Here is a 27,477-nt window from a genome sequence, read left to right as displayed (position 1 = left end):
AAAAACCCCTCCATACTCGCTTCCCAGCCGGCATCTATGTCTGTGCGACAAGCTGCTTGGATTCTCCCTGCTGTCATCCCCCGCTGTCCTCTCTGCTTGGCTCTGTCAGTGCTGTGTAAGTAAGCGCTGTGATTGGATTGAGCACCAGCCAATCACAGCTGGCGCTCAATCCAATCACAGCGCTTACTTACACAGCACTGACGGCAGGGGAGGACAGAGCCGAGCAAAGAGGACGGCGGGGGATGACAGCGGAGAGAATTCAAGCAGCCTGCCGCACCGCCACCGGAGACACAGACGCCAGCTGGGAGGTGAGTATGGAGGGTTTTTTTTTAAGTCTTCCCTGACTCGAGTATAAACCAAGGGGGGCTTTTTCAGCACAAAAAATGTGCTTAAAACCTAGGCTTATACTGCAGTATATACAGTAATTATCGCCATTTAACAGTTCACAGTACTGGCTAGTAATGAGTTCACATCTGACCTATAAATGTATTATTTATAATCTTTATAATTCAGTATGGTTTTAAAAAGTGTTTCTCCATAACTTCTGGTTAAATTGTCCAAAAAAAGAATAATTCAGTCAACCCTAATCCTCGTTCAGAGGTCTACTGTTAGAATGTAACTGTTTTACTACCACTGTTTCAGCTAATAATTAAATTGTCAGCATTTCTTACACCTTTATATATACAGTAAATGCTATACAACAGGATATGATGATAAAGTATAGTAACATCACATTTGTTCTGGGCAGATGACGATACCGGGAGCTCAGAAGCACATCTCGTATCTGCAGATATTAAAGCAGATGAGTGTGATATCGCACAAGATACATATAAAGACAATATTCAAGATGCACCTTCAGCCCTTCACAGCAAACATCTCTCATCTGAACCTCTTATACAGATCTTCTCTTCTGGTTCATCACAGACTGATGAGCAGAATAAGAGTCACAAAACAGGAGAACATCAAAAAGCTCATCAAAGGAAGAAGCCACTTTCATGTTTAGAATGTGGGAAACATTTTACTGTGAAATCACATCTTACTATACATCAGAGAAGTCACACAGGGGAGAAGCCATTTTCATGTTCAGAGTGTGGGAAATGTTTTTCTATTAAATCAAATCTTGTTTTACATCAACATTGTCACACAGGAGAGAAGCCGTTTCCATGTTCTGAATGTGGGATACGTTTTATTTGGAAATCAGATCTTGTTAAACATCAGAGAATTCACACAGGAGAGAAACCATATTCCTGTTCAGAATGTGGGAAACGTTTTACTGTGAAACCATATCTTACTATACATCAGAGAACTCATACAGGGGAGAAGCCATTTACATGTTCAGAATGTGGGAAATGTTTTATTGCTAAACAACCGCTTCTTGTGCATCAGAGAATTCACACAGGGGAGAAGCCATTTTTATGTTCAGAATGCGGAAAACGGTTTACTCGGGAATCGGGTCTTGTTACACATCAGAAAACTCACATAGGAGAAAAGCCATTTTCATGTTCAGAATGTGGGAAGTGTTTTATTGTTAAATCACATCTTGTTAGACATCAGAGAACTCACACAGGAGAGAAGCCATGTTCATGTACGGAGTGTGGTAAATGTTTTACTCAGAAAGCACATCTTGTTAGGCATCAGAGAATTCACACACGATAGAAACCATTTTATTGTACTTGGTCTTTTAACCCCTTAGTGATAAAGCCTGTTTGCACCTTAATGACTAATGTTTTTTCATTGTCGCATTCCAGGAGCCATAACTTTTTAATTTTTCCATCGACATAGCCATATAAGGCCTTGTTTGTTGCAGGACAAGTTTCTTTTTTAATGACCTCATTTTGGGATACATATAATGTTTTGTATAACTTTTGAGAGAGAGAGGACCAGGGAGAGAGGGTGGGTGAAAGATGAGCAAGTGGACTGGACTATTCTCACAGACACATGTATTTAGTATATAGCATATATAGAATTACTGTTTGGTGAACAGATGATAATTAGTTATATTGATAAGTATACTTATCTATATGTGTATATATATGCATATCTTTATATAGCCCATAGATGAATATTATTGTGCATGTGTATATACATATGACACATAGGAATTTATAACCTTCAGATGAGCTTTAATTGATTGACAAACACCGCTAATTGCAGATAATCATAAATGTTAACTATCTCTAAAATACTTGATTAAAGACTTATTTTCACGTAGCGATGATCGCTCAAAAGCCATCTTTTGAGCGATAATCGTTGCATCTAAACGCACGGCCATCATGCACTGTTTATGCACTGCTTGTTGATTGTTGAATTCAAGCCTGCTTAAAAATCATTGTGCGGTCTTATCAGGACGGCACGCTGCGTTCTCGTGGGTGGTGCTGATTGTATTGTTTCAGCTATTTAACCCACGGGAGAACAATTGAGCTGAATGGAGATAAGAGACCTCCAGCTATTAACTGCATTCAGATAAAGGCTTTAATTGCACGCAAATAAGCTACTAAGTAGCTATTTAATAGTTTATGCAACATGATCGTTCAAAACTGTCACTGAAACTGTCGTTTGAGCTTTTTGTTTTTTTGAGCGATCATCGCTCCGTGTAAATGGGCCATAACAGGATGAGAGGGAAGTTTACTTAAGCTAACTAACAGATAGTAGGCAAGCAGGGTGTCACCTTGGAGTAAGGAATTCCTACCTAAAAGATTGACGTCACCACTTTTGATGCTATCAGAGGGGCAGTGCACTGATCTATAGAAGAAACTAAACTTCTCACAGTATAGATAGTTAAACCTTAATTTTTATTCGGTATATATTAAAACCTGGGGCTCTAAGTCCATCTGTATCAACCTAAAATATTATAAAGACAGTAGTGTATGAGATTGAAACCTTCAAAACAATCAAATTCTGTTTGTCCCACCTTGGGTAGGTATATGTATAGTTTCTTGGTGGGAAAACAACCCCCACCGAGTCCCAAAATTAGTTCAATTGATCCGTTTGTAGTTTTAGCTACATAATTTATATCTCTGATGTAGTGAGTGTTCCTATTGGTTCATAGCTCCACGCGTGTCCTTCTGCTAATCAGGCAGATCATCTGGAGATCTCTGAACTCACAATGGATCAACCTTTAATCTAATTTCTCTTTTTTATTTAGAAAGGTGCTATATTCCAGAAGATCTTTTTGTGGTAGATCACGAATCTATCTACTTCAATGTACCTCCTAGATGATGTGACCTCTTGGTCTACTGTCTTGTGATTCTTTTACATACACTAATGATAAATATTATCCAGCAGGCATTTATTCATACTCTTCTAATTTTATGCACTCATAAAACCACTAGGGGTATTTGTATCCTTTCGGGGTAATTGCATACAATGTCTCTATACGATCTACTTATAGGTATCTATATCTATGACTGCTTTATTAATCAGTATGGATGCCTCCCACCTACGTGGTGTCCATCCCTCCGGTCAATATCTAGGAGGCGTCGGACCACGATTTGAAAATACGTGGGTTATACCTTAAATATGCGCGGACAGTCGCTGATGCAGAAACACTCCTATTATGGAGTCTGCATGGGGAGATAATATGTCTCCCTATGCCTGTCCACACACTAGAAGGAGTACTCTATGTGCCCAGGGCTAAGATAAACCTGCCCGACCACTAACAGATTACTGCAAATTCGGCTTGTTCTCTACAGAGGATCGAAGAGCAGCCTTTTCCCCTCACGTAGCCCTCTTTCATTAGGGTGCTTTAGATTCCTGCCTGCATAGATGCTAAATAAAGATTTCAAAATAACAAACAGATATAGTTCCCGGCCTGGATGGTGGATATAGCTCCCGGCCTGGATGGTGGATATAGCTCCCGGCCTGGATGGTGGATATAGCTCCCGGCCTGGATGGTGGATATAGCTCCCGGCCTGGATGGTGGATATAGCTCCCGGCCTGGATGGTGGATATAGCTCCCGGCCTGGATGGTGGATATAGCTCCCGGCCTGGATGGTGGATATAGCTCCCGGCCTGGATGGTGGATATAGCTCCCGGCCTGGATGGTGGATATAGCTCCCGGCCTGGATGGTGGATATAGCTCCCGGCCTGGATGGTGGATATAGCTCCCGGCCTGGATGGTGGATATAGCTCCCGGCCTGGATGGTGGATATAGCTCCCGGCCTGGATGGTGGATATAGCTCCCGGCCTGGATGGTGGATATAGCTCCCGGCCTGGATGGTGGGTATAGCTCGTGGCCTGGATGGTGGGTATAGCTCGTGGCCTGGATGGTGGGTATAGCTCGTGGCCTGGATGGTGGGTATAGCTCGTGGCCTGGATGGTGGGTATAGCTCGTGGCCTGGATGGTGGGTATAGCTCGTGGCCTGGATGGTGGGTATAGCTCCTGACCTGGATGGTGGGTATAGCTCCTGACCTGGATGGTGGGTATAGCTCCTGACCTGGATGGTGGGTATAGCTCCTGACCTGGATGGTAGACATAGCTCCTGGCCTGGATGGTAGACATAGCTCCTGGCCTGGATGGTAGACATAGCTCCTGGCCTGGATGGTAGACATAGCTCCTGGCCTGGATGGTAGGCCACGAGTGATAAGTTTAATAACCATTGAAAATAAGGGAATTGTAACATTGTGTCCCCTAAGTTTGTTCTTTGTTTCAAAGGTGTAAATACTTCTGTCTGTTTATATGAATAAAGGAATTCAGACGATTACACATGCTGTGTGACATGTAATTATTTGAGCAGCTAACTAAATTGAAACAGCAAGAATATACATATAGCGCTCTGTTGCGCTAACAAATTTGGCCTCCAAACAGGGACCAGATTTTATTTACTTGCAAGCAGAGCTCGAAGGGAAACTTTTTGTCTCCAGGACTGACAGACTAACGGAGCTCTAATAAGGGAAGCAGCTTATTCTTACAATTTTATTTGTCTCTCCTCGGGATAATGAGTGTTCCGCATCCGCTGGTGGGGGAGAAGCACAACTGTCGTGTGGGTATCCGTGTCCAAGAACCAGGCCGAGGTATGTTCTTACAGATTTTTGTAAATATATATTCTATGACTGTTTGAAGTACATATAATTGTCAAATTGCGGTGTTACTGTTGTATTTGTAGTGTGTTAACATCAGGAGGGGGAAATAAGGTGTTATTGTTTGAATGACTCTTTCCCTGACCAGTTAATATAAGATCTGATTGTAAAGCCCCATTTAGACACACAGATTATGGTTTTGCTTTTAAAGACGGACGTTTTTAACCTAATGAAAATTGTTGGACAATGTCGGGCTTTTCAGTCGTCGTATTATCGTTGTGTATTGAGATGAGCAAGCATACTCGCTAAGGACAGTTACTCGATTGAGCATTGTCCTTAGTGAGTATCTCCCCGCTCGGGAGAAAAGGTTCGGCTGCCGGCGCGGGGGAGCGGTGAGTTGCGGCAGTCAGCAGGGGGGAGCGGGGAGGGGGGAGAGAGGGAGAGAGAGATCTCCCGTCCGTTCCTCTCCGCTCTCCCCCGCCCACCGCCAGCAGCCGAATCTTTGCTCCTGAGCGGGCAGGTACTCGCTAAGGGCAAGGCTTGATCGAGCCATTGCCCTTAGCGAGTATACTCGCTCATCTCTAGTTGTGTAGTGTTTGCATTGAAAACTCCCCTCAAATCGCTGGACGACTGAACGAATGTTATTTTAACCAAACGATAAGCAAACAACCGAACAGTGGATTTTAAGTGGACTGAAAGATAACGATGAGCGAATCTTTAACGAACACTTGCCGATGGGCGCAAGATAGACACAGCTTAAACAATGGCTTTTGAGCTAATTTCGAGCAATAATCGTTGTCTAAATCAGCCTTTAGCTGTGGAGAGTTGTGATGGCAGGGTGATTAAGTTAATTACTATGTGTTTACTGTTACCCTGTCTGGAGAGGAAACCGTAAACCACACCTGTTAACCCTTACTGCCTGGGAGTGCTTGTTCTGAATGATGATAGTTATTGTTCTGGCTGAGGAATCTTGAGATCTGAACTAGAAATAAGTTTGTTGATTGTACTTGGAAGTTTGTTTATTGCCCCCATGATAGTGGACTATATGTAAAACCGTTACCGACTAGTGAAAGGGAAGCCCTACCACCCACTTCCCATATGTGAGTACGATTCCAGGCTCACCTTCAAATGATAAGCTTATTAGTCTAAATGTTTTTGTAGTGTAGATTTACTAGTTTGTAAGGTTATAAAAGGTTGCCAATGAAATCTGTTGTGCAGTTCCATTACTTGAAATTCCGGAGGCAGGGGCTGTCAGCTTTGGAGAAAACTTTACACAGTGATTTTAAATCCCCGGCTGCTGAATACTACTCACAGCTGTTCAGAGCAGTTCAGGAGGACTGCCGCTGGCCGCGCTAAATTCCGTCTGCCGGGACCAGGTGAGTATATATATATATATATTTTTTATTTTTACACATTTCTGGATGAATTGCAGGGAAGGGCTTATATATTTAACCCCTTCCCGACAATTCATCCCACGATCGCCGGCAGCCCATTGCTTTCAAAGGAGCTGGCTGTATTGCCGGCTCCATTGAATTCAATGGGCTAACATCGTTCTGCCGGGACAAGGTGAGTATATTTTTTTTAAATTTTTACACATTTCTGGATGAATTGCAGGGAAGGGCTTATATATTTAAGCCCTTCCCGACAATTCATCCCGCGATCGCCGGCAGCCCATTGCTTTCAATGGAGCCAGCTGTATTGCCGGCTCCATTGAATTCAATGGGCTAACATCGTTCTTCTCTGCCACAGCTGTTACAGCTGTGGCAGAGGAGAACGATCTTTATGCTGACAGCGTGGGGGGGAGGGTCTCACTCTTGTCACTATTGTGGCTTAATAGTGGGACCTGGGAACTTGAGATGCAGCCCAATATGTAGCCCCTCGCCTGCCCTATCCGTTTCTGTGTCGTTCCCATCACTTTCTTGAATTGCCCCGATTTTCACAAATGAAAACCTTAGCGAGCATCGGCGATATACAAAAATGCTCGAGTCGCCCATTGACTTCAATGGGGTTCGTTACTCGAAACGAACTCTCGAGCATCACTGAAAGTTCCACTCGAGTAACGAGCACCCGAGCATTTTGGTGCTCGCTCATCTCTAATGTTTGTGCATAGTGATTTACACGTTATCTCTGCGACGTAAATTGAAAATGTGTGATTTTTGTTGCGCAAGAGAATTAGGATGTAGTACTCATTGGTTCAATGTGACTCTGTTGTTTTTGTGTGTGTGAGTGTGAAGGGCTCGTGTATGTGTTATGTGTATATAATGAGAGGTGTAATGTGAGAACACTTGACTTAATGTGTGAAAGATTTGGTTAAACAGAAAGCCAGACTCCAATGGGTGGAGCTAGATGATGTAAGGAGAGGGCAGGGAGGAATAGTATGCAAAAAAAGGGAAAAAAATGTGTGTGTAATGTGTATATGTACTCAAAATATGTGAATACTATGGAAGTATGATGCTAAAATGAGGTAATTATTAGAGATGAGCGAACGTACTCGTTAAGGGCGATTTCGCAATCGAGCATCGCTATTTTCGAGTACCTGGCTACTCGGGTGAAAAGATTCGGGGGGCCCCGGGAGTGAGCGGGGGGGGGGGGGGGAGTGGGGGAGAGAGAGCTCCCCCCTGTTCCCCACTGCTACCCCCCGCTCCACCACGCCGCCCCCCGAATCTTTTCATCCAAGTAGCCAGGTACTCGAAAATAGCGATGCTCGATTGCGAAATCGCCCTTAACGAGTACATTCGCTCATCTCTAATAATTATGCATTTGTCTGCATTGCAAACAGCATCAAATTAATAACAAAAAATTACTTAAAGGGTATCACATTTCCAATATGGGTAGATTTATGGTATCAAAGGCCTGCCCAGTCAATCTATTAGGGCATGATTACAGTGATACAGGCAGAAATTGAATATACCCCAATCAGTGTCAGGGTTACTCGTCCCTTAATGAACCAGAAGATAATCACCATTTGGGCAGTTTTTATGGTTATAGATTATAAATTCTCCCCCCTATTGACAACAATTATTTGTGCAGGTACCAGAGGAGTTGTGGCCCCCTTACTGTCATGGTCCATCATGCAATCATGGAAATCATTGAGCACAAATTAAAAATCTTTCAGCTGCGCTAATAGCTAAGTTTGTTTGGAAAGGCCATAGGCCTAGATTAAAATATAATATCCTCACCCGGACAAAGGACCTTCTGGTGGTGGTGGGGGGAGACTTAGTGTTCTTGATTTCTCCCTATGCTACAAAGCTAATATTGCAAATTGCATATGGAACTTGCTCAAAAAGCGAGCTATCAAGATTAGGGTTGAAATAGAATATCTCACAGATCCCAGGTTAGCTCAGGGGTGTTTTGGTTTCCAGGGGGGAGGGGGAGGTGGGAGGGATGCTCATTGACAAGTCTCTTAATTTGTCCCCTTTACTTTCGCAGCTAAGGTCCGCTTGGACATGCTTTGCCACACAGAGTTCATTAGTCTCTATTTTTGGAATTCTCTTCCCACTACTAGCTAATCCACAATTTAAGGCCTTTGAACACAGTATGTATCTCCTGTCTATGCACTTGGATCCCATTCCACGTCTGAGGGATGTTCTCCGTCTAGCAGGCTGAGGCCTCTGGTGGAGTTCTTTGAGGGAACTAGGATTCCTCCGGGAGAATGGCTGAGATTTTCATCTGCGGGGGGCCTTGGATTTTCTGACAACCAGTGCAGGTTTAATTAACCCCTTAGTGACGGCCCCATCGGGATTCTATGTCCTGGCCTGCTGGGCTTTATTCCTAGAGGACGTAGAAATCTGCATCCTCTAGGAATAAAGGCCCTGCAGGCTCAGGACGTGATAGCTCCATGCTGCCGGTTACCGGAGGTAGCCAACAGCATGGAGCTGTCATCCTGGGCTGCGGGACCCCACCCCCGGTCACGTGATCGCCGGTATCCACCAGATACTGGCAATCGCGTTAAAGTTACAGAAAAGTTAAGAACAATTAAGATTTCAGCTTCCCTTACGGATCGGATCCGTAAGGGGAGCTGAGAGTACTCACACACCCCCCCCCCCCCTCCTCGGTCCGGCATCTTCACTCTTCTCCCCGGCCCTGCCGCCGGCATCTGCGCATGCGCGCCAGACGCATTACGTCACGGGCATGCGCAGAGAGCCAGGAGGCCCAGGAAATTTTAAAACTCCCTGCTCCCGGCTAGAATGAGTAGCCGAGAGCAGGGAGCTGTCACCGGGAGCCGCTGTATGCGGTTCCCGGTCACATGATCGCTGCTATCCAATGGATAGCAGCGATCATGTAAAAGCTTTTTAAAACGGGGAGATGAAGTTAGGCACCTTAAGCCCCCAGATTTATCCGCGGACCTTGCCCGGCTTCTGCGCACGCGTCTGTCGCCAAAATGGTGATCGCAGGCGCAAAAGCCGCAGATTGGCGCGGTAATTTAAAATCTCCCCGCACCTGGCTACTAAATGTAGCCAAGAGCCTGGATATTTCATGGGGTACCATGGTACGCTTTTCCCAGTCACGTGATCGCCGTTATCCAATGGATAACGGCGATCACATAAAAGTTAAAAAAAGCTCAATTTTCACCTCCCGTCACGGATCAGATCCGTGAGGGGAGGTGAAACTACTTGAATAAGGCCACCGGCGATGTCCCCTGATGGGATCCTTATCCGCGGACCTTCCCCCAGTTTTGGCGCATGCACCCGTCGCTAAAATGGCAGACGCAAGCACAGAAGCTGGGGAGAGCAAGAGGAAATTTAAAATCTCCTTGCTCCTGGCCACTAAAGGTAGCCAAGAGCTTAGAGATGTCACGGGGGGCCGCCGTGAGCAGTCTTCGGTCACGTGATCGCCATTATCCAATGGATAATGGCGATCACATAAAAGTCAAAAGGCAGTTAAAGTTGGACGCTCCGTTCAGTTTGGGCCCTGTTGTGCATCCAGACAGAAAATTAGGGCCACAATGGGTATGTTTCTGAACACGGGACAAATAGGGGTATACATTTTGGGGTGAACGTCTTCATTCCTATGTATGCTGTACAAAAAAAACTATTTTTAAAATGACATAATTGCCAAAAAAACAAAAATCGTAATTTTTTCCTTCTGCTTTGCTTCGATTCATTTAAAAACGGTGGGGTCAAAATACGCAGTACACCCCTAGATGAATACGTTAAGGGTTGTAGTTTTTAAAATGGGGTCATTTGTGGGGTTCCTCTGTCGTTTTGGTCGCTCACGGGTTCTACAAGTGTGCAATGGGGCCTGAAACACCTTCAACCAAAATGTCTGTCCTGAAAACCACCCGCTGCGCCTTCTAGTTAGGGCCCCGTTGTGCATACAGACAGAAGATTAGGGCCACAATGGGTATGTTTCTGAACACGGGACAAACGGGGGTATCCATTTTTGGGTGAAAGCCTCCATTCATATGTCTGCTGTCCAAAAAAACCTGTTTTTAAAATTACATAATTGATAAAAAAAAAAAATCGTAATTTTTTTACTTCTGCTTTGCTTTGATTCATTCAAAACTGTTGGGTCAAAATATGCAGTACACCCCTAGATTAATGCGCTAAAAGGTCTAATTTCCAAAATGAGGTCATTTGTGGGGGTCCTCCGCGTTTTGGCCGCTCGAGGGGTCTACAAGTGAGCAATGGGGCCTAAAACGCCTTCAAGCAAAATGTCTGATCTGAAAGCCACCGGCTGCTCCTTTAGGTTTTGGCTCTGTTGTACATATGGACAGAAGATTAGGGCCACAATGGGTACGTTTCTGAACACAGGACAAACGGGGGTATGTATTTTGAGGTGTAAATCCTCATTTTCATGTGCACTATAGAAAAAAATCTTGTGTTAAAATTTACGTATTTGCAAAAATATAAAATGTTATTTTTTCTCCTCTAAATTGCATTAATTCCTGAAAAGAAACTGTGGGGTCAAAATACTCCTGACCCCCCCCCCCCCCCCTCAGTGAATACACTAAGGGGTGTAGTTTTTAAAATGGGGTCATTTGTGGGGGATCTATCATTCTGACACCTAGGAGCCTTTGCAAACTTGGCTTGGTGCCGGAAAACAAAGTGTTCCTCAAAATGTTGATAATTAATGTTAAATTTGTACGTCATCTAAATAGTTTTTAAAAAAAATGAAAGTTTTTCAAACGTGCGTCCAGAATAAAGTGCACAGATGGAAATATATACAAAAATTTATACAGCATGTTTGCACATATTAGAGATATTACAGTTGAAAATGTGAAAAAAATGACAATTTTTTTCAAAATTTTCCCATTTTTGGTGTTTTTAATAAATATACACAAATTCTATGGGTCTATTTTTACTACCTAAATAAAGTACAACATGTGGCGAAAAAACAATGTCAGAATCACTTGGATATGCAAAGCCTTTACGGAGTTATGATATGTTAAGTGACACATCTCAGAATTCCAAAATTTGGCTCCATCACTAAGGCGCAAAGAGGCTTCGTCACTAAGGGGTTAAACACCTTACGCCATTCAAGGTAATTTGCATCTCCATAGATACTCCTGAGCATCCAATATCCTACCTATATAAGATGCTGCTGTCCGGAGTGGTGGGGAACGAACCCCCGGAGTATGTTGGGGATTGAGAAAGGGAGTTGGATCCGCACCTTCCCCAGTGGCAGTGGCAAAAAGCTATCACTTTAACACACAAGGGGATGGTGTATTCTAAAGTCCAGGAACTTAACTTTAAGTTATTATCACATTGGTACAGGACACCGGAGGGCCTACATAAAATATTTGCTCACACCTCCCACGTGTGCTGAAGGGGCTCCGGGAGTAGGGGTAGTAGGAGTCACATATGGTGGAATTGCCCTCCGGTGGCAGCATTGTCTTGGCCCTGTATAACAGCATATGTGGCGCTCTTGGTGTCTTCACCTGTGAGATGGCTTTGTTGTCAATGTTACCAGGGTCCATAGCAAAGCTAAAGAGAGGTATGTTATGATTTTTTTTTCTCCAGGCCATTAGGTAGATTATCCAAGATTGTGGAGAACCAACAGTTCCCCAACCAGAGTTTAATGGGTTGAGGCAATCAACACCCTGGTGTGTTATCAAGAGATGAGAGCTAAGGAGGACCTAGATCTTAATGTATTTTATGCAGTGTGGTGGCCATGGCTGGAATTTAGGTCATCTCCCAGAATTGAACAATCAAAATAGTTCTAAATACAGCTTCATTATGTCCACTGAATTTAGAAAGGGGGAAGATGGGGGCGCAGGTTAAAAGTAATGGAAGTGACACTAGGGATCTCACAAATGTTGTTTAAACTCCCATGTTTAATGCAGATTTTGAGTTTTTGTAGAAGTCTTACAGATATCCTGAAGATGGATAACCAGAACAGGTTATGCAGCGGTAACCAACGTGTGGTAATTGTAGGAAAAAAATACACCCTTCCTGGGACCTCTGCTGAGGAGACTGGAGGTTATGGCGCTCGCTGAATTGTGTAGACTAGTGGAAGGTAAGACTGTTAATGTCCGCAATGTCTCGTGGTAAGCTTTTGGAATCGTATTCGATTTTGTAGCCTTGTGGCGCAGTGGATATTTTTTTGGATTATCGGGTAAACCAATCTGGAACACAGAAACCGTTTATTTGTTGTGTGAGGCTTTAGCTCTTCCCACACATACCTATAACCAAAGTCCAAGGTCCCACAAGGAGACCACTCCTGAGGCTCTAGGGAACCAGAGAGCAGATGTAGAAGTTAGACTCCCCTTGACTGAGGTAATGGCTGTTCACCTGGTTGCCCCGAAGCGGGTGAGGATATCTCTCTGTTGCTTAACTTGCATGAACAGATCTCAAAGGGAGAAAAGGAGGAGCGAACAGAACACTGATGGAGCCTGGAGGAAGGATAAATACCTATGTCTTGCCCACCTGCCTTACTCTAGGATGTGACACCTGAGCCATGAGGAAACCCATCAATCTTTGGAGGTCATGTGTAGTATAGTGTCATCTGTTCTGATTGTCCCACGCTTCAACACTGCGGTGACCCGGTTTGTGTAGGGATGCATGGCTTGCATCCATCACAACCCAAGTGGTCGAAGTACCTCCTCACTGTGAGCCAAGAGCAGACTATCTGTTTCAGCGACTGCAGATTGACTGCACACGACTACTAAAAGGTAAGTGTTTTGGGGTTTATGTTGGTTTATATAGGCCTCTTCTCACTTTAGCTAGAGGCTAGAGGCAAAAAATAAAACTAAATGATGCCAATGCCAAAGATATGGCTAAGAAAATTGGTAAAGTAATTTGTACAGAAGTGAATCAGAAGTCATAGAAAATAATGAAGGCGTATACTTTATTAGTCCTCTCCACAGTCAGAAGAGCACCTAATCAGAAGTTACCGTCCAAGTAAAGTGATGTCATCGGTGAGAGAGGGAAGCCATTCAGAGCACTAAATGAAGCGCATGTGTCAGTGCATTCTTGCTGCGTTTTTGCCTATTTTTTGCGAGCCATTCTGCGTTTTCTACTGCGCTTTTTATGCGTGCTTATCGTGCGCAATAAAAAAGCAGCCGTGGTTTCGTCCTGAAATGAACTCTAGTCTTCATTTAGTCAGTCCTTGGGAACATATATCATTTTGATTGCTTTTTATTCCCTTTTCTTCTGAGTTTAACATAATCTGTAATTGCGGCATGTATTTTTCTTTTTAACGGGTTCACTCTGCAGAATAAATAATTCGTTAAGTTAATTCTAGAGGCCAAAATGATTAGACCGTTTTAAATATATATTTTTTTCTTTGCAACTTTTTCACACTGTTTAATACAATTTAGGTTTTTTATTGCTGCAGTCAAAGACCCCTAACATTTTATTACTTTTTGTTAAGGCTAACTTCACACAGGCGAGCATGACACGGGGGCTGTGACTCCTACTCCCATATTGCACTCTCTTTCCACAAGGATACGAGGCATGTATTAACTTTTTTGTCTGAGTCATTATGAACATGGTGATACCAGATTTGTAATTTTTTTTTTTTTTTTTTTTCTTTTCATAGTAAAGAGGGAAAACTGGGGTTTTGATATTTTTTATAACTATTTAATTATACTTTTGTATTTTTCTCCCACTAGGGGACTTGAATATCACCATCCTTTAACATTCTTATTATACACTGCTAAATTTCAGTATTGCAGTGTATTATAAAGCTCAGCCAGAGGCTTCATTAACACGGGCATAATGATTTTTGGCCGGCAATGTTACGGCCACAGCATGGCTGAAAATCGTGTGAATGAGAGGCAGCTGTGACCATGTCACGGCTGCATCGCCCGTTCAGATGGCCCGGGATGCGGCATGTATACGCCGCACCCAGATACTGTTAGGTGGAGGAAGAGCTAAAATCCATCCCCCTCTCCAGCTCTCGGCAATGGGAGGGGGCGGGAGGTAGTCCCCTCTCCGCCCCCTGCTGGCTGCCAGCAATGGGAGGTGTCGGGGAGCGGTGGGAGCTGGTGTGCTAATCTCCCGCCCTGTCCCCCCCCTTCTCATAGCCAACAGCTGGCAAGGGGCGGAAAGGCGGAGGAAGTTAAGCAGAGATGTTGCTAAACTCCCACCTCTGTTTTTCGGCAGCTCCCATAGGAGTCTATGGGACTGGGCGCATTCAAGCCCGGAAAGATAGGTCCAGAACCGTTTTTACGCATCAGGAAAACGTCCATCTGAAATGAGACATTGGAAACCAATGGCTCAGATTGGTGGCATACATCAGCCGGCCGTGAAAACGCGACAGATATACGCCCGTGTGATTGAAGCCAGAGGGTGAGCCTCATAGGCCACCATAGCTGGCAGACACAGAGGCCATATATTCAAGCCTTCGAGTGCCGTAGCAACCCATCGGGATCTCGCAAACACATCTGTCCGAAAAAAAATAACCTTCAACCTAATGAAACATTTGAATACGGATTGAAAAAATGGGGAGAAAAAAGCTGTAACTTTTATTTCCATTTTATTTCTAATTCTTTGCTCAAGAAACAGAACAGAGACAGAATTCCTTAATGGAGCCTGAATGCAAGTGGGAACTCACCCTTAGGCTGGTTTCACAGGGCAGAGAAAATTGTGGGAGATTTGTGCATTGTGAGACGCACGAGTGTAAACCCCAATCTTTTGAGTGGAATCATATAGGCGGCGTGTACGATAGTTTTGCGTTCCTCTGAATGCATTGCCCACTATTTACAATGCGACAGGAAAACGCAGCGCACAGCGTGCAATGTGTATACGAGTGTGATGCCAGGTTTCCTATTGAAACGTCAGAGGATCTCTACTTTACCTGAAGTGATGGGAGATGTTTTTTTAAAAAAACGCCTCGCACTTTTGGGAAAAAAACGCATGTTAGCAAGCATGATATCTTTCCAAGTGTCACAGCCCTATATCGCGCTCACATGTGTGTAGGTAGTCTCACAGGACGGGAGGGGTAACCTCTCTCCTTAAGGAGAGTACCTAGATGGTGAGTGAGGAGATTTATAAGGCCATGCATGCTTCTCTGGGTAATATGCAAACAAGATGGAACACCACCTCTGCAGCGCCACCTATTGGACGGCAGCATTCCTTCAAATCAATGATTGACCCTTTATACAGGTCTGTAGGATCCTGGCTTGGCTAGTGAGAGGCCTGTGATGTGGGTCAGAAGGTGTATCATAACTCCTTAGGGAGAGCACAAAGAAGGTGAGTGAGGAGACTTATAAGGCCATCCATGCTCCTCTGGGAAATATATGCAAATCAGGAAGATTGAAGTCTCACAGACACACAGCTCTGCTACATGCATATTACAAATACGCCATTACATTACACACATAACATAGCTGCCTTCACACTATAGATAGTATTCTATATGCATTTCAAATCAATGTATACCAATAATGTTTAAACCGACTATGCATACTAGCACAAGCCTGGATTACCCTGGACGCCTCTCCCTTATTGAGAAGTTAGAGGAGGAAAAAGGAATTTTTTTCAAGGCCAATGTGGAGAACAGGTGCCAGAGGGTTTTCCCTATACGGGTTACCCCTTTGTGCACCACGTGAGTCAAGTATTCACCATTTAACTGATTGATATATGTAAAAAATTGCCTGAGGCGCATTTTAATTTTATTTTATACTATATGCATTTCACACACACACAGAGCTCTGCTGCAGGGATAAAACACACGTACACACGGCTCTGCTGCGGGGATAAAACACGTACACACGGCTCTGCTGCGGGGATAAAACACGTACACACGGCTCTGCTGCGGGGATAAAACACACGTACACACGGCTCTGCTGCGGGGATAAAACACACGTACACACGGCTCTGCTGCGGGGATAAAACACACGTACACACGGCTCTGCTGCGGGGATAAAACACACGTACACACGGCTCTGCTGCGGGGATAACACACGTACACACGGCTCTGCTGCGGGGATAAAACACACGTACACACGGCTCTGCTGCGGGGATAAAACACACGTACACACGGCTCTGCTGCGGGGATAAAACACACGTACACACGGCTCTGCTGCGGGGATAAAACACACGTACACACGGCTCTGCTGCAGGGATAAAACACGTATACACGGCTCTGCTGCAGGGATAAAACACACGTACACACGGCTCTGCTGCGGGGATAAAACACACGTACACACGGCTCTGCTGCGGGGATAAAACACACGTACACACGGCTCTGCTGCGGGGATAAAACACACGTACACACAGCTCTGCTGCGGGGATAAAACACACGTACACACGGCTCTGCTGCGGGGATAAAACACACGTACACACAGCTCTGCTGCGGGGATAAAACACACGTACACACGGCTCTGCTGTGGGGATAAAACACACGTACACACGGCTCTGCTGCGGGGATAAAACACACGTACACACGGCTCTGCTGCGGGGATAAAACACACGTACACACGGCTCTGCTGCGGGGATAAAACACACGTACACACGGCTCTGCTGCGGGGATAAAACACACGTACACACGGCTCTGCTGCGGGGATAAAACACGTACACACGGCTCTGCTGCGGGGATAAAACACACGTACACACGGCTCTGCTGCGGGGATAAAACACACGTACACACGGCTCTGCTGCGGGGATAAAACACACGTACACACGGCTCTGCTGCGGGGATAAAACACACGTACACACGGCTCTGCTGCGGGGATAAAACACACGTACACACGGCTCTGCTGCGGGGATAAAACACACGTACACACGGCTCTGCTGCGGGGATATAACACACGTACACACGGCTCTGCTGCGGGGATAAAACACACGTACACACGGCTCTGCTGCGGGGATAAAACACACGTACACACGGCTCTGCTGCGGGGATAAAACACACGTACACACGGCTGTGCTGCGGGGATAAAACACACGTACACACGGCTCTGCTGCGGGGATAAAACACACGTACACAGGGCTCTGCTGCGGGGATAAAACACACGTACACACGGCTCTGCTGCGGGGATAAAACACACGTACACAGGGCTCTGCTGCGGGGATAAAACACACGTACACACGGCTCTGCTGCGGGGATAAAACACACGTACACACGGCTCTGCTGCGGGGATAAAACACACGTACACACGGCTCTGCTGCGGGGATAAAACACACGTACACACGGCTCTGCTGCGGGGATAAAACACACGTACACACGGCTCTGCTGCGGGGATAAAACACACGTACACACGGCTCTGCTGCGGGGATAAAACACACAGCTCTGCTGCGGGGATAAAATACGTACACACGGCTCTGCTGCGGGGATAAAACACACGTACACGCGGCTCTGCTGCGGGGATAAAACACGTACACACGGCTCTGCTGCGGGGATAAAACACACGTACACGCGGCTCTGCTGCGGGGATAAAACAGACACACACACGGGTCTCGTTCGGCTGCCGTATACTGGCAGAGCTGGCATGGTTCGCCTCGGGCTCAAGGATCGTTCTTGGCGGAGACTTCAACCTTGGCTTGGACCCGGATGTGGACTCGTCGTCGGGTAGGTCTGGTCCCTCCTTGGCAGCCCTGCGTAGACTGCGGAGATGATTGTCGGAGCTGAGTCTCGTTGACCTCTGAAGAATTCTCCATCCAAAGGTCAAGGACTACAGCCATGACTTGGCTTCCCATAACAGTTATGGGAGGCTAGGCTATATTTTTATCTCACATGACCTATTAGATCTAGATCCCAGATGCTCAATGGGTAATTTCATTTGGTCAGACCACGCGCCTGTTTATGGGGCCCTCTTGGGGCAGGTAAAAAGAGGGGTACTGAATTTATGGAGACTAAACGATAACCACCTCAGCGATGAATGCTGCCTGCAGGAGATCAGACAGACTATCGAGACTTTTGTTGACGCACATAAAACGGACACAACATCCATGACTGTCCAGTGGGAGGCTCTCAAATGCGTGCTAATGGGTATTTTCATCTCACACGGGGCAAGACTTAAGAGGGACAGAGCGGGTAAGTTATCGGACCTGATCTCCCAGCTGGATAAGGCGGAACAGGCCAATAAATCTAAAGCCTCGGCATCCTTGAATGCAGAGATCTCGAATTTCCGTCAGCAAATTCTTGGGATAATGGACAAGGCACACCTGTGTATACAAGACAGAATAAAAGGGAAATTTTATGAATACGGTAATAAGTGCGGCTCGTGGATAGCAAGAGCTCTGAACCCGCGGAAAACCAGGCCTATATTTTTGCAATGACCTCTAGGGAGAAGGGGAAAGTACATGTGACAAATGATATTATGGAATGCTTCCAGAGCTATCATAACAAGCTTTATAACATAGGTAGCACAGGAGACATGGGGGCGATCAATCAAAATTTGCAGATGCATGCAACGAAATCGATTCCGGTGGATGGTTCAGCAGCGCTAGAGGAGGACATTCTTGAGCAGGAGATTGTTAAAAAAATTAAGGAATTGAAAATAGGGAAAAGCCCGGGCCTGGACGGTTTTACCCCCAGGTTCTATGTGGGGGAAATTACCCAGGACCCCAGCTTTTGTGGTATAAGCAATATACTTACCTCAAAATAAAGTCATAAATAGTTCTGCTGAATCATTATGAAATGTTAAATGTTTTGACACGTATTAAGGAAATAACAGAATCGCTGAAGAATGGAAAATTTTAGGTATTACGAATAGACTTTGATCGATCATGTGGCAAATTGCTGAGTGATGTAAACACCTATGTAATGTTTGGCTCAGAATCAACATAACTTTAATTATATGATATGTTTATAAAAAGGGCTCATATCCGCAATAAAGTTCGGAGATGAATTGTACACTAAATGCAGCTGTACACATTTTCATTCTTCCTGCCGATCGGTATTACTTAAACAATGATGAGTACTCATTTCAATTTGGACGCCGGATGACATACTAATAGGAGTTTTTCCCTAACATTCTATAAAGCCTGTAGAGAGCTTCTGGCCCCCCTCTTGATTATGGCCTTCAACGTGGTCTCGGATGCGTGTCCTTTCCCACCCCAAGCCATGCAGGCCACGATAACAGTTATCCCGAAGCCTGGTAAAGACCCAATGGCGTGCGAGAACGATCACCCGATCTCATTACTAAATGTAGATACAAAGATATTTGCCAAAGTTATCGCCACTCGCCTGAAACCCTTTACTCGAGAGATCATCAATAGGGACCAAGTGGGATTTGTCCCAGGGAGAGAGGCCAGGGACAACACAATTAGGTTGTTGTCCCTGATAGAGAAGGCAAAGAAAGCAAGCATGCCTTTATGCCTGCTCTCGGGAGATGCCGAGAAGGCTTTCGACCGAGTCAGCTGGGCGTTCTTAGAGGCCACACTGAGGCAGGTAGGAATAGGTGACAGACTCCGTCAGAGGATAATGGCCCTGTACCACAATCCCACGGCTCAAATCCAAGTAAACGGGTCGCTCTCCAGACCAATCAATATTAGGAATGGGACGCGACAGGGATGTCCCCTTTTTCCGACACTATACGCACTGCTGATGGAGTCACTAGCCAACGCCATTAGAGGAAACAAGGAAATAGTAGGCTACAAAACAACAAAGAGTGAGCACAAGGTGGCCCTGTTCGCTGATGACCTGCTGGTCTATATTACAAACCCTAGTCAGGCCTTACCCGCCGTTTTGCGAGAGTTCGACAGGTACAGCCAAGTTAGCAATTTTAAAATCAATGTGGCCAAGTCGGAGATTCTGAACATCACGCTGCCAGTGAAGAAGATCGCACAATTAAAGCCCTTGTTTCCTCTGAGTTGGCGGGAGGACTGCATTAAATATCTTGGGGTGGTTCTGTCACCCGATTCAGGAAAACTATTTGACCTTAAAAGGGTTGTCCCGCGCCGAAACGGGTTTTTTTTTTCAATAGGCCCCCCGTTCGGCGCGAGACAAACCCAATGCATGTGTTAAAAAAAACAAAACGTTTAGTACTTACCCGAATCCCCGCGCTGCGGCGACTTCTTCCTTACCTTAGCAAGATGGCCGCCGGGATCTTCACCCACAATGCACCGCGGGTCTTCTCCCATGGTGCACCGTGGGCTCTGTGCGGTCCATTGCCGATTCCAGCCTCCTGATTGGCTGGAATCGGCACACGTGACGGGGCGGAGCTACGAGGAGCCGCTCTCCGGCACGAGCGGCCCCATTCACCAGGGAGAAGACCGGACTGCGCAAGCGCGTCCAATCGGGCGATTAGACGCTGAAATTAGACGGCACCATGGAGACGAGGACGCCAGCAACGGAGCAGGTAAGTGAATAACTTCTGTATGGCTCATAATTAATGCACGATGTACATTACAAAGTGCATTAATATGGCCATACAGAAGTGTATACCCCCACTTGCTTTCGCGGGACAACCCCTTTAAGTATGAACCTACCCTCCTCTCTATAATGAAAGATTTGGATAAATGGCGACCGCTGACCCTTTCGTGGCTCAGTGAAATAAACACAGTTAAAATGAACTCCCTACCCAGACTCCTTTACCTTTTTCAAACATTATCCATACAGATTCCAAGAAACTACTTTGTTAGATTTCAAAAAGTAACGTGCTTTGTATGGAACCAGACCGCGGCTCAGTTATAGATTATTAACACAGCGAAAAGGGAGGGGAGGGTTGGGACTCCCGGATCTGTGTCTTTATTATAGAGCTGTGATATGTAAGGTGGTATTGGACCTGGTTTGGGGCGAACACACCAAACAGTGGGTAAAATTAGAGCAGGTAACTACCGCAGGATGGATCCTGGGGCTCTTTTCTGAAGATTTGGGACGGCTTTGCACTCCGGAGCGAACTAGTGAAAGGGCCGGGTCCCTGGACACCCTTGGTGGGAAATCCGGACTTCCCGCAAGGACACAGTGGGCTGCCCCTGTTGGAAGGGATGGGGACACACTTACCCAGAGTGCGCAACGTCATGGGCAAAGACGGTCTCTTGCAGCTGGATGTGATCTTGGGTGGGAGGATGCCGCAAGCAGGCGCGTGGTTCCAGTACCTTCATATTGCCCATTATATAAGAGCTCTGGGACCGATTGCCAACTTAACATCACCATCAACACCCTTCGAGGCATTATGTGAGGCCCCTCACGAGAGGAGGGGCAAGATCTCCACTGTCTATGGCATATTGGTCGCGGGGGAGGGTCAGGACAATAGATGCGGCTACAAGGGATCCTGGGAAAGAGAGCTAGGGCGAGCCGTGCCAGAGGAGGATTGGTCAAAAGCTCAGTGCCTGACGCACAAGATGACGGTATCAGGCAATCATCAAGAGTTAAACTATAACCTATTTACAAGATGGTACCGCACCCCAACCCAATTTGCCAGATTCTATCCAGGAGTTTCTGATCTGTGTTGGCTCTGCTGCAGGGATATAACACACACAGCTCTGCTGCAGGGATATAACACACACACACAGCTCTGCTGCAGGGATATAACACACATACAGCTCTGCTGCAGGGATATAACACACACACAGCTCTGCTGCAGGGATATAACACACACAGCTCTGCTGCAGGGATATAACACACACAGCTCCGCTGCAGGGATATAACACACACACAGCTCTGCTGCAGGGATATAACACACATACAGCTCTGCTGCAGGGATATAACACACACAGCTCTGCTGCAGGGATATAACACACACACAGCTCTGCTGCAGGGATATAACACACATACAGCTCTGCTGCAGGGATATAACACACATACATACACAGCTCTGCTGCAGGGATATAACACACATACACAGCTCCGCTGCAGGGATATAACACACACACACAGCTCTGCTGCAGGGATATAACACACACACACAGCTCTGCTGCAGGGATATAACACACATACACAGCTCCGCTGCAGGGATATAACACACACACACACAGCTCTGCTGCAGGGATATAACACACACACACAGCTCTGCTGCAGGGATATAACACACATACAGCTCTGCTGCAGGGATATAACACACACAGCTCTGCTGCAGGGATATAACACACACAGCTCTGCTGCAGGGATATAACACACACAGCTCTGCTGCAGGGATATAACACACACACAGCTCTGCTGCAGGGATATAACACACACACAGCTCTGCTGCAGGGATATAACACACACACAGCTCTGCTGCAGGGATATAACACACACACAGCTCTGCTGCAGGGATATAACACACACACAGCTCTGCTGCAGGGATATAACACATACATACACAGCTCTGCTGCAGGGATATAACACACACACACAGCTCTGCTGCAGGGATATAACACACACACAGCTCTGCTGCAGGGATATAACACACATACAGCTCTGCTGCAGGGATATAACACACACAGCTCTGCTGCAGGGATATAACACACACAGCTCTGCTGCAGGGATATAACACACACAGCTCTGCTGCAGGGATATAACACACACACAGCTCTGCTGCAGGGATATAACACACACACAGCTCTGCTGCAGGGATATAACACACACACAGCTCTGCTGCAGGGATATAACACACACACAGCTCTGCTGCAGGGATATAACACACACACAGCTCTGCTGCAGGGATATAACACATACATACACAGCTCTGCTGCAGGGATATAACACACACACACACACACAGCTCTGCTGCAGGGATATAACACACACACACAGCTCTGCTGCGGGGATAGAACACATATACACACAGAGCTCTGCTACAGGGATATAACACACACACAGCTCTGCTGCAGGGATATAACACACATACATACACAGCTCTGCTACAGGGATATAACACACACATACACACACAGCTCTGCTGCAGGGATATAACACACACACACACAGCTCTGCTGCGGGGATAGAACACATATACACACAGAGCTCTGCTGCAGGAATATAACACATAAACGCGTAGCTCTGCCGCAGGGATATAACACACACACACAGCTGTGCTGCAGGAATATAACATACACACACACAGCTCTGCTGCAGGGATATAACACACACATACATACACCGCTCTGCTACAGGGATATAACACACATACATACACCGCTCTGCTACAGGGATATAACACATACATACACTGCTCTGCTACAGGGATATAACACACATACATACACAGCTCTGCTACAGGGATATAACACACACACATACACCGCTGTGCTACAGGGATATAACACACATACATACACCGCTCTGCTACAGGGATATAACACACATACATACACAGCTCTGCTACAAGGATATAACACACATACATACATCGCTCTGCTACAGGAATATAACACACATACATACACCGCTCTGCTACAGGGATATAACACACATACATACACAGCTCTGCTACAGGGATATAACACACATGCATACACAGCTCTGCTACAGGGATATAACACACATACATACACCGCTCTGCTACAGGGATATAACACACATACATACACCGCTCTGCTACAGGGATATAACACACATACATACATCGCTCTGCTACAGGGATATAACACACATACATACACCGCTCTGCTACAGAGATACAACACACATACATACACAGCTCTGCTACGGGGATATAACACACATACATACACCGCTCTGCTACGGGGATATAACACACATACATACATAGCTCTGCTGCGGGGATAGAACACACATACATACATAGCTCTGCTGCAGTGATATAACACACATACATACACAGCTCTACTGCGGGGATATAACACACATACATACACAGCTCTGCTGCGGAGATATAACACACACACAGCTCTGCACCCTCATCCCAAAATCTAAGGGCTCGCTCACATTTAGCCTATGTATGATACGTGTATTTTTCAGTATATAATACGCAGTGCTTGACGCCGATTGATTCACATTAAACCAGAAACACCTGTGGTTTTTTCAAGAATGTAAAAAAAAAAAGCTGCATGTCTTTTTTTGGCACAAAATATGCACCATTATCATAGTCGGGGGCATAAATACATGTTTTACATGACTGCTGCATATTACATGCGTGAAAAACATTCATGTGCAATATGTAGGCTAGTAAGGGAGATGAAACAATGCCTCCACAGCGCCACCTTCTGGAAGGCAAATTGAAAGCAAAGCCAGAGCCCAATTCCTGGTCAATGTTACAAGACTTGTATAAAGAGTCTAACATTGACTTTAGGTATTGCTGCCTTCCAATAGGTGGCACTGTGGAGCAATTGTTTCATCTCCCTTATTTGCATATTACCCAGAGGAGCATGAATGGCCTTTTGAGTCTCCTCACTAGGTGATCTGCGTAAGGAGAAAAGATGGCGTCTGTGACATACATAGGCTAAAGACTCTTCTCTAAAGGAGCCCTTACTTTACAATGATACATGGAGCTGACCACCCCCCTGGTCATGTGATCCCTGACTCCTCCCACATGTGTGACTGATCACATGACAGTGACATCATCACAGGTCCTGGAGGCAGACGGCTGCTGCCTGCTTTGCAGGTGGAGGTACGTGTGTCCATCATGTCAGGGGTGATATTATAGGGGTGTTCCTATAGACGAGAACATCCGCCATGGGAGCCGCACCCTGAGGAGGCCGGGATTACGGGAGCGTTTCATCATGGCTGCGCTGATTCTGTTACCGCCATGCTTCAGTGAGATGCACAGCTTCCATAACGGCCAGTGATTACAGAATCAGGGAAGACAAGCCGCTCGCAGCAGCGGCAGGTGTGAGAGGGGGGGCAGAACCAGAGGCGGCGGCAGGTGTGAGAGGGGGCAGAACCAGAGGCGGCGGCAGGTGTGAGAGGGGGCAGAACCAGAGGCGGCGGCAGGTGTGAGAGGGGACAGAACCAGAGGCGGCGGCAGGTGTGAGAGGGGGCAGAACCAGAGGCGGCGGCAGGTGTGAGAGGGGGCAGAACCAGAGGCGGCGGCAGGTGTGAGAGGGGGCAGAACCAGAGGCGGCGGCAGGTGTGAGAGGGGGCAGAACCAGGGGCGGCGGCAGGTGTGAGAGGGGGCAGAACCAGGGGCGGCGGCAGGTGTGAGAGGGGGCAGAACCAGAGGCGGCGGCAGGTGTGAGAGGGGGCAGAACCAGAGGCAGCGGCAGGTGTGAGAGGGGGGCAGAACCTGAGGCGGCGGCAGGTGTGAGAAGGGGCAGAACCACAGGCAGCGGCAGGTGTGAGAGGGGGGCAGAACCAGAGGCGGCGGCAGGTGTGAGAGGGGGCAGAACCAGAGGCAGCGGCAGGTGTGAGAGGGGGCAGAACCAGAGGCAGCGGCAGGTGTGAGGGGGGGCAGAACAAGAGGCGGCAGGTGTGAGAGGGGGCAGAACCAGAGGCGGCGGCAGGTGTGAGAGGGGGGGTAGAACCAGACGCGGGGGCAGAACCAGAGGCAGCGGCAGGTGTGAGAGGGGGCAGAACCAGAGGCGGGGGCAGAACCAGAGGCAGCGGCAGGTGTGAGAGGGGGCAGAACCAGAGGCAGCGGCAGGTGTGAGAGGGGGCAGAACCAGAGGCAGCGGCAGGTGTGAGAGGGGGCAGAACCAGAGGCGGCGGCAGGTGTGAGAGGGGGCAGAACCAGAGGCGGCGGCAGGTGTGAGAGGGGGCAGAACCAGAGGCGGCGGCAGGTGTGAGACGGGGCAGAACCAGAGGCGGCGGCAGGTGTGAGACGGGGCAGAACCAGAGGCGGCGGCAGGTGTGAGACGGGGCAGAACCAGAGGCGGCGGCAGGTGTGAGAGGGGGCAGAACCAGAGGCGGCGGCAGGTGTGAGAGGGGGCAGAACCAGAGGCGGCGGCAGGTGTGAGGGGGGGCAGAACCAGAGGCGGCGGCAGGTGTGAGGGGGGGCAGAACCAGAGGCGGCGGCAGGTGTGAGGGGGGGCAGAACCAGAGGCGGCGGCAGGTGTGAGGGGGGGCAGAACCAGAGGAGGCGGCGGCAGGTGTGAGAGGGGGCAGAACCAGAGGCGGCGGCAGGTGTGAGAGGGGGCAGAACCAGAGGCGGCGGCAGGTGTGAGAGGGGGCAGAACCAGAGGCGGCGGCAGGTGTGAGAGGGGGCAGAACCAGAGGCGGCGGCAGGTGTGAGAGGGGGCAGAACCAGAGGCGGCGGCAGGTGTGAGAGGGGGCAGAACCAGAGGCGGCGGCAGGTGTGAGAGGGGGCAGAACCAGAGGCGGCGGCAGGTGTGAGAGGGGGCAGAACCAGAGGCGGCGGCAGGTGTGAGAGGGGGCAGAACCAGAGGCGGCGGCAGGCGTGAGAGGGGGCAGAACCAGAGGCGGCGGCAGGCGTGAGAGAGGGGGCAGAACCAGAGGCGGCGGCAGGCGTGAGAGGGGGCAGAACCAGAGGCGGCGGCAGGCGTGAGAGGGGGCAGAACCAGAGGCGGCGGCAGGCGTGAGAGGGGGCAGAACCAGAGGCGGCGGCAGGTGTGAGAGGGGGGGCAGAACCAGACGCGGGGGCAGAACCAGAGGCAGCGGCAGGTGTGAGAGGGGGGGCAGAACCAGAGGCAGCGGAAGTGTGAGAGGGGGCAGAACCAGAGGCGGGGGCAGAACCAGAGGCAGCGGCAGGTGTGAGAGGGGGCAGAACCAGAGGCGGCGGCAGGTGTGAGAGGGGGCAGAACCAGAGGCGGCGGCAGGTGTGAGAGGGGGCAGAACCAGAGGCGGCGGCAGGTGTGAGAGGGGGCAGAACCAGAGGCGGCGGCAGGTGTGAGAGGGGGCAGAACCAGAGGCGGCGGCAGGTGTGAGAGGGGGCAGAACCAGAGGCGGCGGCAGGTGTGAGAGGGGGCAGAACCAGAGGCGGCGGCAGGTGTGAGACGGGGCAGAACCAGAGGCGGCGGCAGGTGTGAGAGGGGGCAGAACCAGAGGCGGCGGCAGGTGTGAGAGGGGGCAGAACCAGAGGCGGCGGCAGGTGTGAGAGGGGGCAGAACCAGAGGCGGCGGCAGGTGTGAGAGGGGGCAGAACCAGAGGCGGCGGCAGGTGTGAGAGGGGGCAGAACCAGAGGCGGCGGCAGGTGTGAGAGGGGGCAGAACCAGAGGCGGCGGCAGGTGTGAGAGGGGGCAGAACCAGAGGCGGCGGCAGGTGTGAGAGGGGGCAGAACCAGAGGCG

At 47.9% G+C, this 27,477-nt stretch overlaps 1 protein-coding gene across 1 annotated transcript in view; it reads left to right on the top strand.

Annotated features, from left to right (window-relative positions):
- Positions 1 to 27,477, top strand: part of LOC136628696 (zinc finger protein 585A-like) — a 119,008-nt gene that overhangs the window by 70,338 nt on the left and 21,193 nt on the right. Inside the window, exons 7-8 of the mRNA XM_066604800.1 lie at positions 749 to 1,651; positions 19,394 to 20,221. Coding sequence (XP_066460897.1) covers positions 749 to 1,651; positions 19,394 to 20,221 — 1,731 coding nt within the window. The remainder of the gene's footprint in view (positions 1 to 748; positions 1,652 to 19,393; positions 20,222 to 27,477) is intronic.

This window comes from Eleutherodactylus coqui, chromosome 5 (genome assembly GCF_035609145.1).
Source record: "Eleutherodactylus coqui strain aEleCoq1 chromosome 5, aEleCoq1.hap1, whole genome shotgun sequence".
NCBI lineage: Eukaryota > Metazoa > Chordata > Amphibia > Anura > Eleutherodactylidae > Eleutherodactylus > Eleutherodactylus coqui.
This window is presented reverse-complemented; position numbering and strand designations above follow the sequence as displayed.